This window comes from Chiloscyllium punctatum, chromosome 8, assembly GCF_047496795.1.
Source record: "Chiloscyllium punctatum isolate Juve2018m chromosome 8, sChiPun1.3, whole genome shotgun sequence".
NCBI lineage: Eukaryota > Metazoa > Chordata > Chondrichthyes > Orectolobiformes > Hemiscylliidae > Chiloscyllium > Chiloscyllium punctatum.
The window spans coordinates 56,898,697-56,913,226 of NC_092746.1; the positions used below are offsets into that span (position 1 = coordinate 56,898,697).

General features: G+C 39.2%; 1 protein-coding gene across 8 annotated transcripts in view; it reads right to left on the reverse strand.

Annotated features, from left to right (window-relative positions):
* The window catches only part of cobl (cordon-bleu WH2 repeat protein), a 366,824-nt gene that overhangs the window by 40,715 nt on the left and 311,579 nt on the right, over positions 1–14,530 (reverse strand). For 6 of the 8 annotated variants that reach the window (XM_072575619.1, XM_072575623.1, XM_072575617.1 and 3 more), the window contains 3 exons: positions 10,593–10,950; positions 5,824–5,912; positions 42–2,041 (listed from right to left, as the gene is read on the reverse strand). In XM_072575619.1, the coding sequence (XP_072431720.1) occupies positions 42–2,041; positions 5,824–5,912; positions 10,593–10,950 (2,447 nt within the window). The remainder of the gene's footprint in view (positions 1–41; positions 2,042–5,823; positions 5,913–10,592; positions 10,951–14,530) is intronic. The other 2 variants (XM_072575625.1, XM_072575618.1) reach the window with 1 other exon arrangement.

A 14,530-nucleotide genomic window follows, 5' to 3' on the forward strand; every position in this document is an offset into this window, starting at 1 on the left:
CATCTTTGAATCAGAACTAGACAACCAAATGATATTTCTACCTTTCTAAGCCGTTCTTTGTTTTGCCCTGATTGGATAGCTTCCATTAGAGAACTGTGTAAGCACTCATCTTTCTGTACAGGCTTCTGAACGATGGGTTTGAATTTCTTGACAGGCCCAAACATGTTGGTACTGGGTTTGATATTGAAACCATTTGTGTGAAAGGAAGGTGAAGGTTCTGACTGCATCACAAATACTGTTTCAGTTCCTGAAGAGGTGACAGTAGATATTGCAGGCAAATCCAATGCACATGAATCACCTTGTTTTATAGCAGTATCATGACTTTTAATAGAATCTGAAAATAAAGTTGAAATTGGATTGATTGCAAAGGTCACAGATGCACTAAATGACTGATTAATTGGAACACTGGAAGTCACGACTTCTTTCACAAAAGGTGAATGCACTTCACTTTGTGGAATCTGTTTATTTGCAGTGGGACATTGCTGGTCAGCAGAAAAGGCATTCTTTATGAGTAACTGGGAAGATTGTGATTGTGATGTAACTTTGTTGAGGGAGTCTGTTTGATTTGACACATTTTTAATAATTGAATTCTGATATGGAACAGCTTTAGCTTCCTTATGTTTTGTCATTTTTTCAACATTTTCTGCGTTGGAATGGAGTGCAAACCCTGTCTTCTGTTGGTTTTCCATGAAACCTTTTTTTAAGAGATTCACAGAAGACTTCTCAGCAGGTCTAAACTTATGTTTATCCTCAGATTTACTGTCAAGTCCACTGTTACTCTGAACATTAGATTCATTCCCAGCTCCAGTTTTTGTTAACTGCATGCCTGTGTAGCGGCAAATTGCTGAGGCAACATACTGACTTGATGTTCTTCTGCAGGGCTTGATAAAATTACTCTCTGCTCTAGGATGGGAACTTTCCAGTACACTTGCCATTTTTTGATTCAATGGCATAACTGACAAAAATGGTTTTTCTTCATTGGAATGCAAGCAGGTTTTAAGTGACTTTTTACTGGCAGCTGTACTCTGTGCAGTAACTGCGTTAGATTTGGGGGATATATTTGTCAACTTTTTTGCTGTCTCTTGCAGTTGAAAATTACCAGCTGTGCAGCCAGTTGCATTTATTGCCATAGTTGTTCTTGGGTTAGCACAATACAGATTATCCTTATCCAAACATTTTGCATTCCAGAACATTTTTGCTTGTTCTAAATGTGATTCCTTGTCACTGGCTGCTGTTGTAGTATTTTTGTCTTTTTTTTCTCTGATTTCAACAAGTATTAAATTGCCTTGATCATCGATCTTCATTGCGTTTGTGGCTAATGACAAGCTTACTCTTCCCTTGGGATTTACAATTGGCTGTGGCGGAATAACTGTGAATGTTCTCATACCTGCTTTTGGAATACATTCATTGGTAAATTTATTGGCAGTATTTAACCACCTGGCTGATGTATGCTTGTGTTCTGGAGCATAATTTGCTGGTGAACAATCCTGACCCTGAATCAGATGTTCTGCATGGATTTTCTTCGTTATTTCAGCTTCTAAGGTTATTGGGTCAACCACCACTGGTGGAATGTTGTGCACATCTTTACCATTTCCTCCAACCTGCATATCATACTTCAGTTCAGTTGCAGGCACAATCATTTTAAATTTATTTTCCCCTGATATTATCTCATCATGGACGACATTCATCTTTTCCTGTGAACTTTCCATTGTTTTTTTAATGGGCTCTTGTCTGTCTGTACAACTGAGAAAATTTACAGGATAGAATGTGTCAAATGAAACATCAGGTAATGACTGTTCTTGAATACTGATTACTGAAGTTTCAGTCATTGTTTCTGAGTGTGTTTGCTGATTTCTATCTGTATCGTGAACTTTTACTTCTGTAGATTCCAGTACTTCTTCCTGTAATATTTTCTCTTCAATTTCCTCCTGGCAAGTCCATGATATTTCATCAATGATCGTCACTGGGACAGATTCTTGTTCATCATTGATTATGTTAGACAAAGTGGAAGATTTTTTTATGGCCGATTCTTGCACAGCTGCTAAACAAATAACCAAAAGTTGCTTGTGAGTCTCAAAAGATGTTCCTGTCTTATCACACACTTATCACCTATGTATCCTCACTAGTTGTGAACTTCTCCCCATTCAATGTTATTGCTGCATTTTTATCATTTCAGTGATTTTAAACCTCTATTATTAACAAGTGCTTCGACATCACTGATACTTTGGTCAGTGAGCGAATCATGTTTAAAAAGTTAATCTAGGGATTTACAGTATGGGTTGAGACATATAGAACTTGCCATGAGATACTTTAAACTCATATTCAACCTGAGGCTTATCACTGTCAAACCTTGCATGATGTTCAATAAAATCTGAAGTCAAATTACAAACATAAAAGCAGGCCTGCAATTACCAAAAATATTACATAAGTGATGTTGTAAATATGAAATAGAAACCTAAAATGCTGGAAATAATCAACACATCAATATGTGGAGACAGTAAAACAGAGTAACTGCTCAAATTTAGTGTTTGTGCACAGAATGTTGGGAAGGCAACTGCAGGGGTGATAGACTTCCAGTTCCCACTAGCGAGAAAGCCCGTCGGATCAAGCACCAATTAGGTACTTAAGTGCTGTCTGGAAAGCTTTGCATCCGATCAAGATCATCAGCACTGAAGTCCGACCCAAACTGAGGATGCCAGTCAATCAGAAGTTGGCAGCACTGGTGAATTGAACAGCATCACTGGAATCCCTGCTGCATAGCTCTGGAGAGCTGTGCCCATGACCATTTATTTTTTGGAAGGGATAGATCCCATAATGGGATCTTTGGTACTTCTTCCTGTGATTTTTTTTTCTTCAGTTTCTTCCTCGCAAATCTAAAACACTCTAAGGAAAATGGTGTGTCGGAGGCAATGGCAGGGGGTATGCATTCAGCTGCCACCATCTTGCCACCCAAATCTTATCCTGACTGCTCCCAGAATGGGACAAATGGAGACTAACCGCTAGCTCCAGAAGACAAATCACATTGTTTTCCATGTTGGGAAAGAAATTTTCTCACCTCCCAGATGGTAGGTAATTGGGAAGGTGGTTAGTTTAGGCCATTAACTGGCCACTAATTGATCAATTAGAATACTCATGCAGAACTAGTCGAGAAGGTTACCAATGGACCTTCTCACAAAAACTTTACTTGCTGAAATGGTGAGAATGGGGTGAGAATCTCCCAGAGACCCACATACTCAGTTATTTGCCCGTCCTGCATCATTCCTTGCCACGCCAGGGCAGAGAAAATTTATGTCCAATATTTCATCTGGTGAAAGGTTATTGACCCACATGTTAACTCTGTTTCTCTTCACAGATACTGCCTGACTTTTTTTGTATTTCCAGCATTTATTTCTTTTACTTCTAGCATGCATTATTTGTGCATCCAGTGAAAGTTAATCTCATTTATTAATGTGCACTGGCATTCCTATATTTTGATAAGGTTCACAAGCAGTACTGTTTCCTCAATGGAGGATTTTTAACTTGAAAAGCTCACCAATAGTTACTGCAAGTGCAAGATCATAGCTTTATACTAGTCAAATTCTAGGCAATAATAATTCATTACTGTGCCATTTTAATTACATTATTGAAATAATCTTTTTTTTTACATGAAATTTATTTAATTATTTTCAAAGCATGTTAAATTTTGGGCAAATTAAGTATATTGCCTTCAACTGACTTGGTCAGTTCTACTACCCAACAGCTCTGCCAATAGGAATTATGGACTCATACAGCGTGGAAACAGTCCAAACAGTCCACGCCAATCTAATCCCAATATAAACTAGTCCCACCTGCCTGTGCTTGGCCCATATCCCTCCAAACATTTCTTATTCATGAACTAATCTGAATGTCTTTTAAAATAATTAAAAATGAATCAAAATAACAATCTTCGACTACTGAAAGGTAGTAACAGTAAAGAACCTGGAAGTAAATCTAAAAATAAGTCTGAATCTCAGGAGCAGCGACAAGATCCACGCTATTCTCAATCCAACGTTTTAGAATTTTAGAGTTACAAAGAATGAGAGGTAGTCTCACTGAAATATATATCTGAAGGGGCTTGACACTGAGGACTGGACCTCTGTGTAGGAAGGAGTGCCAAGGTCCTTTAAAATGGCAGATGGAATTTGAACCTCAAAGGCTCTCCACCAAATCCAGTATGGACCATTTTCATGGGTGGGGAAAGCAAGGTGCACTACGAAGTGTACAAGTGCAGCTTATGAATCAACTAGCTAATTTAAGTTTGGTGCACAGGACTAACAGGCCCAATTTTCATTCCAGGAATAACTTCAACCCATGGTGTATGTCCTGTGACTTCATGGTGATGATGTAACTGTTTGCTCAAGGTAGATGTAGAGCTATTAATTGTCACATTACTGAAATCTCTTGGCTTTTACATTTTGAAAACAATTGCTAGTCTATACAGTATATCTGAGTGTGACAAAATAGTTTAGGAATGACAAAAAAAATGTTTGTTAACATAACTCAAGGGCAGCTAGGGACAGGCCATAAATGCTGGCCAGCCAGCAATGCCCCCATCCAACAAATGAGTTTAAAAAATTAAAGCTATGATTATCACATTATAGTTATTGGACTGGTTCCAGAACCTATCATTATTGGAAAGGATAGCTGTAAATTTACATCTTAACAACTTCAAGAGATAGCTATCTTTGATGTGGTGTTACAAATATGTTTGGGGTCATGGATACAATTGTTTTTACGAAGTAATTCAACTCTTGGAGGGATTTAAAGGCATTTTATCGCTGCAAGTTGCTTTTGTTGAGAACTCTGCAACAGATTCGTAAAGCTTTAATATCTTTCATGATAGCATGGCTCCTAAGACCTGCCTCTGGTGCAAACTGGGTACACTGTCATGGAGGGTGTAAGGACAAAGAATGGTGGGTGTGGACATAATTTGGCATACATTAGCAATAAGTTGGCATAGCAACAACAAGGGACCATGGGGGTGAGTGGGCATGTATTCATTCAAAGGAATGTGAATCTTTGCAACTATCCACCCTATAAGCTTGTGATGATAATCCAATGTTGAACACATTTAAGTCTGAAACAAAGTTTTGGTCTCTCAAAGCATCAAAAGAGATGTAAAATGGATAAGAAAGTGGAATTGATAACCCATGATAATAAAAAATGATGAATTAAGCTTGGTGAGTTATGTGGTCTACTCTTATTCCATTTTCTTATGCTCTTCAGTTCCAAAGGCCCAGTTCTTTGTCAATGTGGTCACTCCTCATGTGTGATCCAAAATAATATTGGCAGCCTACTACATTATAGGAGATATGATGCCATGCTGTCAGTCCTTTTGGATTTGATGTCAAAAATCTCACAGTTTACACTTACACTTTCCTACAGGACTCACACAGAATAAGATATATGGCTAATTATACAACTCTTGCCCTCAGTGCTCTAGGGAAGGGTAATTGATTCAAATTCTTGTGTTTTTCACACTTCCTTCATCACTGATATTACAGAATTCCTTATGCAGCTAAAACAGGAGGGGTGTTTCTATGACTTAGAATACCAATACTATGCTCCACAGTGTTGCTGCAACCAAAATGAAATCTTTAATCTTGAAGATGCAAGCAAATAAAAGTTGCACCAAGTGCATGATCAACAGAACATTAATTACAAATGTAATGCATCAATGTAACAGTATAATTTAAAATACAAGTCCAGATATATACAGTAGAGATTTCAATGGAGAGTATTACTTGAAGAACTCTTTTTTTTTGGTTATTATTTCATTTAAAAGCTCAACAGAATTGTTCTTACCGGCCAATTCTGCATCTAATCCTGCTAAGGTTAGATATGCCTGGTCTGTAATGGAGATCTTAGCTTCTTCATTCCAGTTTGGTCCAGAGCTTGTATGAATTTCAAAATGAAGTTACACAGGTAAGAATTAAAAACACAAATGGAACTTTATTAAGTGTACAATTTGCTCCATCAGATCAGTCTGCTTTTTAATGGTTGCTGTTACATAGTCTGCCACTCATATGGCCAGTTGACAGACTGTTTGCCTTTTTTTTTAAACTTCATCATTATAATTCCTTTCGGCCTTGCAACTATTTGTCACTTAATTTATCTTGGGGGGTAATGGCAGTCAATTTGCATGCGAAGGGAGCTCTATATCCAGCCAGAAGACTCCCTGGGAAGCTCAAAGAAGCCAAGACTTTTGGTCATATTGTCTTACCCATCAACTCTTCTTCTTTCAAGCTGTGTATTTCTAGCATTGTCTGCTTTTAGTTTATGAAAAAAATGCTTATTCAAATACATTGTCCTAATTCTAATATTTGCAAGTCTTCCTTAAATCCAGTCCCAGTTCTTTCATAGCCATTCATTCTTTTAATTCTAGTTGTGGAAATGTTTTGCCCAATTAAAAATAAGAAGGGCAGTGGACAGCACAAAAGGTTACCTCAGAGTCCAACAGGTATTTGATCAGATAAGCCATTGGGCCAATGAGTGGCAGGTGGAGTTTATCCAATAAAAACTGGAGGTGAAATGGACAGAGAAGAAGGTTACCTCAGAGTACAACGGGATCTTGATCAGATGGGCCAATGGGCCGAGGAGTGACAGATGGAGTTTAATTTACATAAATGTGAGGTGCTGTAGTTTGGAAAGGCAAATCAGGGCAGAACTTATACACTTAATGGTAAAGTCCTGGAAAGTGTTGCTGAAGAAAGAGACCATGGAGTGCAGATTCATAGTTCCTTGAAAGTGGAGTCACAGGTAAATAGGATAGTGAAGAAAGTGTTTGGTATGCTTTCCTTTATTGGTCGGAGCATCAAGTAAAGGAGTTAGGAGGTCATGTTGCGGCTGTAAAGGTCATTGATTAGGGTACTTTTGGAATATGGTGTGCAGTTCTAGTCTCCCTCCTCTCGGAAAGATATTGCGAAACTTGAAAGGATTCACAAAAAATTTAGAAGCATATTGCCAGGGTTGGAGGGTTTGAGCTATCAGGAGAGACTGAATAGGCTGGGAGTGATTTTCCTGGAAAGTTGGAGGCTGAGGGGTGACCTTGTAGACATTTATCAAATCAAGAGGGACATGAAAATAGTAAATATACTAGGTCTTTTCCTTGTGAAAGGGAGTCCAGAACAAGAGGGCATAGGTTTAGGATAAAAGGGGAAAAATTTAAAAGGGACCTAAACAGCAAGTGTTTCATGCAAAGGGTGGTGCATGCATGGAATGAACTGCCAGGGCAAGTGGTGGATTGGTACAATTACAACATTTAAAAGGTATCTGAATGGGTATATGAATAGGAAGAGTTCAGAGGGATATGGACCAAGTACTAGCAAATGGGACTAGATTAGTTAAGGTCATCTGGTCAGCATGGACGAGTTGGACTGAAAGGTCTGTTTCCATGCTGTACATCTCTATGACTCTATGTCATAAATAGCATTAAAACAGAATAACAAAATCTGTAAACGTGATAAGTGATTCCTACCAACTGTACCTAAATAGTCACTGAACAAGTAACTCACACAGACTTGTAATTTAAATACACATTTCATAAAAGATACTGAAATCTACAAATGAAAATTAAAAATAGTGATAATTAACTAGTGAGAATAACACAAAATCTCAGAGATTATTAGCAACAGATATTACCACTGCAAAATTGCCTTTCATGCTTTAAATTCTTTGTGTAAAGAATTGACTGCAAAATATAAGCAAAATAATTGTGATTCTTCCTTGATGAAATGTCTAATTGCTGAAAAAGATGTATTTTGTCAAGATGTTTTGCCTTGCAGTCATCAGGAAAATTCATAACATAAAACAGTAAAGAGAGAATGGCCAGAATGCTGATTGGTTGGCGCATGGATTCTGATTGATAAAGGTATTGTCATGGAGAACTTTATAGCTAATGATGTTTGACAGTTAACTCTGAAGTTTGATCTTAGACCATGCAGGTTGATTAGATTAGATTACTTACAGTGTGGAAACAGGCCCTTCGGCCCAACAAGTCCACACCGACCTGCCGAAGCGTAACCCACCCATTCTCGTATATTACCTCTTTTACCTAACACTACGGGCAATTTAGCATGGCCAATTCACCTGACGTGCACATCTTTGGATTGTGGGAGGAAACCGGAGCACCCAGAGGAAACCTCAGGCAGACACGGGAGAATGTGCAAACTCCACACAGTCAGTCGCCTGAGTCGGGAATTGAACCCGGGTCTCTGGCGCTGTGAGGCAGCAGTGCTAACCACTGTGCCTCCATGCCGCCCACAATCTGGTTGCCTTGAGAAGTTGACTGGTCAAATGGCTGTCAGCTATTTCACTGATCAACTACAACCACAGTGCATGCACATGTTCTTTCTATTTGCAAAGAACAAGCCCCTGTGTATTAATAAATATAGCTTTCAATACACACAAGTTTGCCAGACAATGCATCCAAGTGACAATCTTAAATTTTTTTGTCAGTGGAATTTTTCACACATTCCAGATTGTCAGTAAATGTCCAAATGTAGAATCACATTTTGCAAGCAAAGGCTTCCAGTCAGCATCTTGCTTTCTACAAACAAAGACATATGCTGTTTGATATGATCCATCAAACTTGAGGTCAAATGACCTACGTTCTTGGTGTCATGCCAGCACTGAATTTCTTACACAATATCACTCAAATATTGCAACAAACAAGGTACTGACCATAATCATACATAAATCTAGACTAAGCCTGGCAGTTAACAGTCAATCATCATTAACTGCAGCATTCACCATGGCAACACACCTCTATCAAAAAGAAACCATCATTCTTACCTCAAATCATATAAATGTTGATTTTCCCTATTACTGGTATATTTTTTAAATTGTCCTGATTAGAATATTTTAACCTTCATAGGATATGGGTGTTGTTGGTTAGGTCAACATTTATAGGACCATCCCTAGTTAGAGTCATAGAGTAATATACCATGGAAACAGACTCTTCAGTCTGACTTGTCCACACCGACCAAACATTCCAATCTGACCCAGTCCCATACACCAGCATTTGGCCCATATCCCTCTAAATTCTTCCTGTTCATATACCCATCCAGATGTCTTTTAAATGTTGTAATTGTATCCACTCCCCTGGAAGCTTGTTCCATACACACATCACCTTTTGCATGAAGAAGTTACCTCTCAGATCCTTTTTAATTCTTTCCCCTCTCACCCTAAACCTATGCCCTCTAGTTTGGGTTTCCCACCCAAGGTGATCTTGGCCGTTCACCTTATTCATGCCCCTCATGATTTTTTCTTCTTAAACTCTCCTGATTTGTGCCTTGTAGATGGTAGACAGGTTCTGGCGGAGCCAGGAGCATTACTTGCTGCAAGATTTCTAACTTCTGGCCTGCCTTTGCAGCCATATAAAACAAAAATCTTGGGAAAAAAGTCTTTCTTCAACTTAAGTTTATAAGATTTTTTGGTTTGCATATATTTTTAAAAATTTGGGATTTATAGCAGCTTTCATTAAGTACTTAAAAAATATAGCTGTTATGGTAATGTGGGAAACCCAAGAATTAAACAGCCAATTCCCACAAACAACATGATAATGGGTAGATAATCTGCTTATGATGTTAACTAAAGGGTAAATATTGGCTAAGGTAGCAAGAATAATTATCCAATCTTTTTCAAAATAGTGCCATTAGATGTTCTCTGTCCATCTGAGAGAACTGCTTTGGTTTACTGCATTCCCTGCAGTACAGTATTGAACTTCTGTGTCTGCCTGGAGTTTTGAGGTCAAGCCAGAAGTGAAACTTTCACCTACAACTTTGTGACTTGAAAATAAAAATGCTATCAACCGAGGACAGTAGACACTAGTTAGATATGTTTCAGGAGATGCTTTCTATTTTTCAAATAAAAGACAAAGAAAAACCAAGTTAATTTACTGGAGCAAAGTATTCAAATAGATAAATTCTGAAATTCTAAATCTAATTGTAAATAAAATTAGAATTTGACAGGATATGTTTTGATATGGTGGGTTAGTTTTTCAAAATTGGGTCTGTTGCATTCATTTTGAAAAGGCCCCTTATTTTATAGGGACAGACATGCATTGATTCCTATCTAACAATTTAAAATATTTACTAAGTATTTAATAAGTATAAAAAAAGTATTTAATTATCACATGTCCAAACTACAGATGCATTTGACTATTCAGTCTTTAAAAAGCACTTCCTTTGTTAATATACAATTGCTTCAAATGCTGCATTATATTAATATTATACAAATATTACAAATAATAAATTACAATTGGTAAGATAGTTTGGTAAATTGGTAAAATTACAATTGGTAAAAATACAATTGGTAAAAATAGCTGTTGATGTATAACTGAGAAATTAACCAAGTGTAACAAACAAATCCAATTAACATATGATTGTAATCATACATGAAATGGAAAGTAAGTTTTGCTCTCCTGGTTTTAGTCAGTGAAATCTAGACTTAATCGATTACTAAATAAAGCTATTAGGAAATATTGTTGCTTGACTTGCAGGGTGTATTTATACAAGACCAATTTGTATTACAGTATGTATTAGAGTTGTAGTTATTGACATCAAAATTCATACCTGATATTGTAGTTCCCAGCAGAATTTGATTCTTCTTCAGAAGACCGATCACGACACCATGTTGAATATTCTTCTGTGCCACTTACCTTACTTGAGGCACTTGGGATCTCATTACTGTCTATTTTGTTGCTCAAACTGAGGCTGCCAGTGAGAGAAACTGAGAAGGATACATCAAATTGAGTGTTTACAGTCCCAGAGTCATCAGCATTCAATAGTTCATCCTCTGATGTTGGAGTGTGTTCTGAGAAACTTTGGTGGCAACTGTCACTACTCCTTACTGATGCGGTTTCTTCCCTATCTTCAGGTTCTATTTCCGTATCATCACCAACTGCACTATCTTGTTCTGATCCCAGTCCCACTGATAGAGAATCCAGAACAGAAAATAAAGAAAACAAATCACATGATTAAAATAATTCAGTTAGAAAGTGCCATTTAATGTCCATATTTACCATAACTACCAAATTTACACTTCAATAGATTACTAATATGAATACAGGGCAAAAACACAGAATGCAGCATCATTTAATTGATGATACAATGACAACATAATTATGGCATCTTCTGAGTAAATTACTGGTGTTTAGAGATACTGTGCAAACTAGTTCCAGAACATATTACATTTATTTTATTTAGCAATATTGCCAAAATAAACATGAACATTTTGATATAAGATTACTTACAGTGTGGAAACAGGCCCTCTGGCTCAACAAGTCGCCACCGACCCACCGAAGCGCAACCCACCCAAACCCATTCCCCCACACTCTGCCCCTTCACCTAACACTATGGGCAATTTAGCATGGCCAATCCACTTAACCTGCACATTTTTTAGACTGTGGGAGGAAACCAGAGCACCCAGAGGAAACCCACGCAGACACAGGGAGAATGTGCAAACTCCACACAGTCAGTTGCCTGAGGCAGGAATTGAACCCGGGTCTCTGGCGCTGCGAGGCAGCAGTGCTAACCACTGTACCATTGTGTCGCCCACCAGTTTTATACTTTAAAATTTAGTTAGGAGAAATAATTTACCAAAATATCCATTGTTTTGTCCCTATGTTATCAGTGCAAGCGTTTTGGTGCATTTTCTTTTAACTGATTAATAATAATCAAAACAACTTGCTAACAAATGCTAACATGTCCTTGATTGGATATTAGCTGGTGATTAGAGAAGAGCAGGAGAATAAAGTTGTTGAATATTCAGCAAAACCTTGCTTAATGTAGGATCATAGATAATATAATAGTACAAATTATTTAGTAATTGAACGCACAAGTTTGTTTCTGTCTTGTAAGAAATTTACATGTATTCATCAATGAAGTGCAACTGCCTACTTAGTGAAGCTGACCAACTAAAGTGGATAACGTGAATACTTTTATATACTCAAATGTTTGAGACCAATAATTCAGACAAAAGGTCAAGGATTGAATTTATTAAGTAATATTTTCAAATTTAAATGTGTGCTAGATTTGGGCCTACACAGAATCTCATACATGGACTGTCTATCTTGGTGAGTCCACAGATTGGTCAGTTGTCCAAGCCTGACATTATAATATAGCTGGACCTGGCTATAGCATGGATGGTTGTACCATGGCCAGGTCCAGTCTAGTGCAGTCAGACAGATTGAGCTGTTTAGTTCTGAACCTCCTGATGTAGCAAAATGAGATCAGCAGATTGTTTAGTCATACCTCCTTGGTTCAGTTGTGTTTTTTTGTGAATGCTATGGTTTGGATTGTCAGCAGCTGATAAACACAAGGGAATTTCCTACCTGTCAACTTTATGTGCTGATTGTGTGAAAGGATCTGGAGTAAATGGGCAGGGGACCAGGGATAGAGCATTGAACGTCTAAAGTCGACTCATTTGTGTCTGGTGTATGGAAACGTATTAAATTTTAAGCCAAAAATCATGGATCAATAGTTACATGAGGTTAACTTCTACACGTGTATAAAAACTAACAAAGCAGAAATATAGACTTTTTCAATAATGAGAGACAAAAATAGAAAGTGCTGGCTAAGCTCAGGAGGTTTGGCAGTATCTGTGGAGAGAAATCATAATTAATGTTTCAGGTCAAGTTCTGAGGAAGGGTCACTCGATCCAAAACATTTCTCTCCACAGATGCTGCCAGACCCGCTGAATTTATCCAGCAATTTCTACTTTTGTTTCTGATTCACAGCATGCACAGTTCTTTCAGTTTTTACTTTTTCAATGATGTTGTATTAGAAATATCTGAGGAGAACTTGAACATGCTCAGAAGCTAAATATTCCAAGTTGCTTAATTTTTAGAAAGGATAAAGACATTTGGAAATGCACCAATATTGATAGGAAATTGCAAAGCCCCTGAAAATAAGATATGGGAATCATGATGCTTGACAGAGCTTTATCTGTTTCATGAAGCTGGCAGTAAGCCAATGTTGAAAAGTATGGTGCTGGAAAAGCGCAGCAGGCCAGGCAGCATCCGAGGAGCAGGAGAATCGACGTTTTGGGCATAAGCCCTTCTTCAGGAATGAGGCTGGTGTGCCAAGCGGGCTGAGATAAAAGGTAGGGGGGGGAATTTGGGGGAGGAGCGTTGGGAATACGATAGGTGTAAGGAGGTGAGGGTGATAGGCTGGAGAGGGGGTGGGGGCGGAGAGGTCGGGAAGAAGATTGCAGGTCAAGAGGGTGGTGCTGAATCCGGGGGTTGGGACTGAGATAAGGTGGGGGAAGGGGAAATGAGGAAGCTGGAGAAATCTACATTCGTCCCGTGTGGTTGGAGGGTTCCTAGGCGGAAGATGAGGCGCTCTTCCTCCAGGCATCGTGTGGTCAGGGTCTGGCGATGGAGGAGCCAAGGACCTGCATGTCCTTGGCGGAGTGGGAGGGGGAGTTAAAGTGTTCAGCCATGGGGCGGTTGGATTGGTTGGTGCGGGTGTCCCAGAGGTGTTCCCTGAAATGTTCCGCAAGTAGGCGGCCTATCTCCCCAATGTAGAGGAGACCACATCAGGTGCAGCGGATACAGTAAATGATGTGTGTGGAGGTGCAGGTGAATTTGCAACGGATATGGAAGGGTCCATTGGGGCCTTGGAGGGAGATGAGGGGGAAGGTGTGGGCGCAAGTTTTGCACTTTTTGCAGTTGTAGGGGAAGGTGTCGGGAGTGGAGGTTGGGTTGGCGGGGGGTATGGACCTGACGAGGGAGTCGCAGAGGGAGTGGTCTCTCCGGAACGCTGATAGGGGTGAGGAGGGAAATGTATCCCTGGTGGTGGGGTCTGTTTGGAGGTGGCGGAAATGGAGGATGATATGATGTATCCGGAGGTTGGTGGGGTGGAAGGCGAGGAGCAATGGGGCTCTCTGTCCTAGTGGCGATTGGAGGGGTGGGGTTCAAGGGTGGAGGTGCAGGAAGTGGAGGAGATGCGGTGGAGAGAATCGTCGATCACGTCGGAGGGGAAATTGCGGTCTTTGAAGGAGGAAGCCATTTGGACTGTTCAGTATTGCAATTGGTCCTCCTGGGAGCAGATGTGGCGGAGGTGAAGGAATTGGGAATATGGGATGGCGTTTTTACAGGGGGCAATGTTGCTGTGCTTGCTAATTATAATAGTTATGATGTATACTGCATTGAATGTATTGTTTAATGACCGTACACTTTAGAAGGGAATCCAAGATGTATTGCGTTCTGGCTGCACAAGGGCAAGAACTGGTTAGGAAAGACTGAAGACTGGAAAGAACCTACAAAAGCCATGCACAAACCTCAGAACATCTTTCACGTTTCTTAAAAGTTGTGCAGAAAGCCTTGATGTAGGGTATAAAGGAAGGAGGTCCCTTTTTCTAAGGGGAGCAGACGGCTCTCCAGTCACATACTGAGAAAGGGGTGGGAGTAGATATCTATTGTGGTCGGTGCCAACAGTCTAGGATCTGGATATAATGCATGAAAAATTTTAATGACCTCACATAAGTGATCAATGTCAGTGGATACATC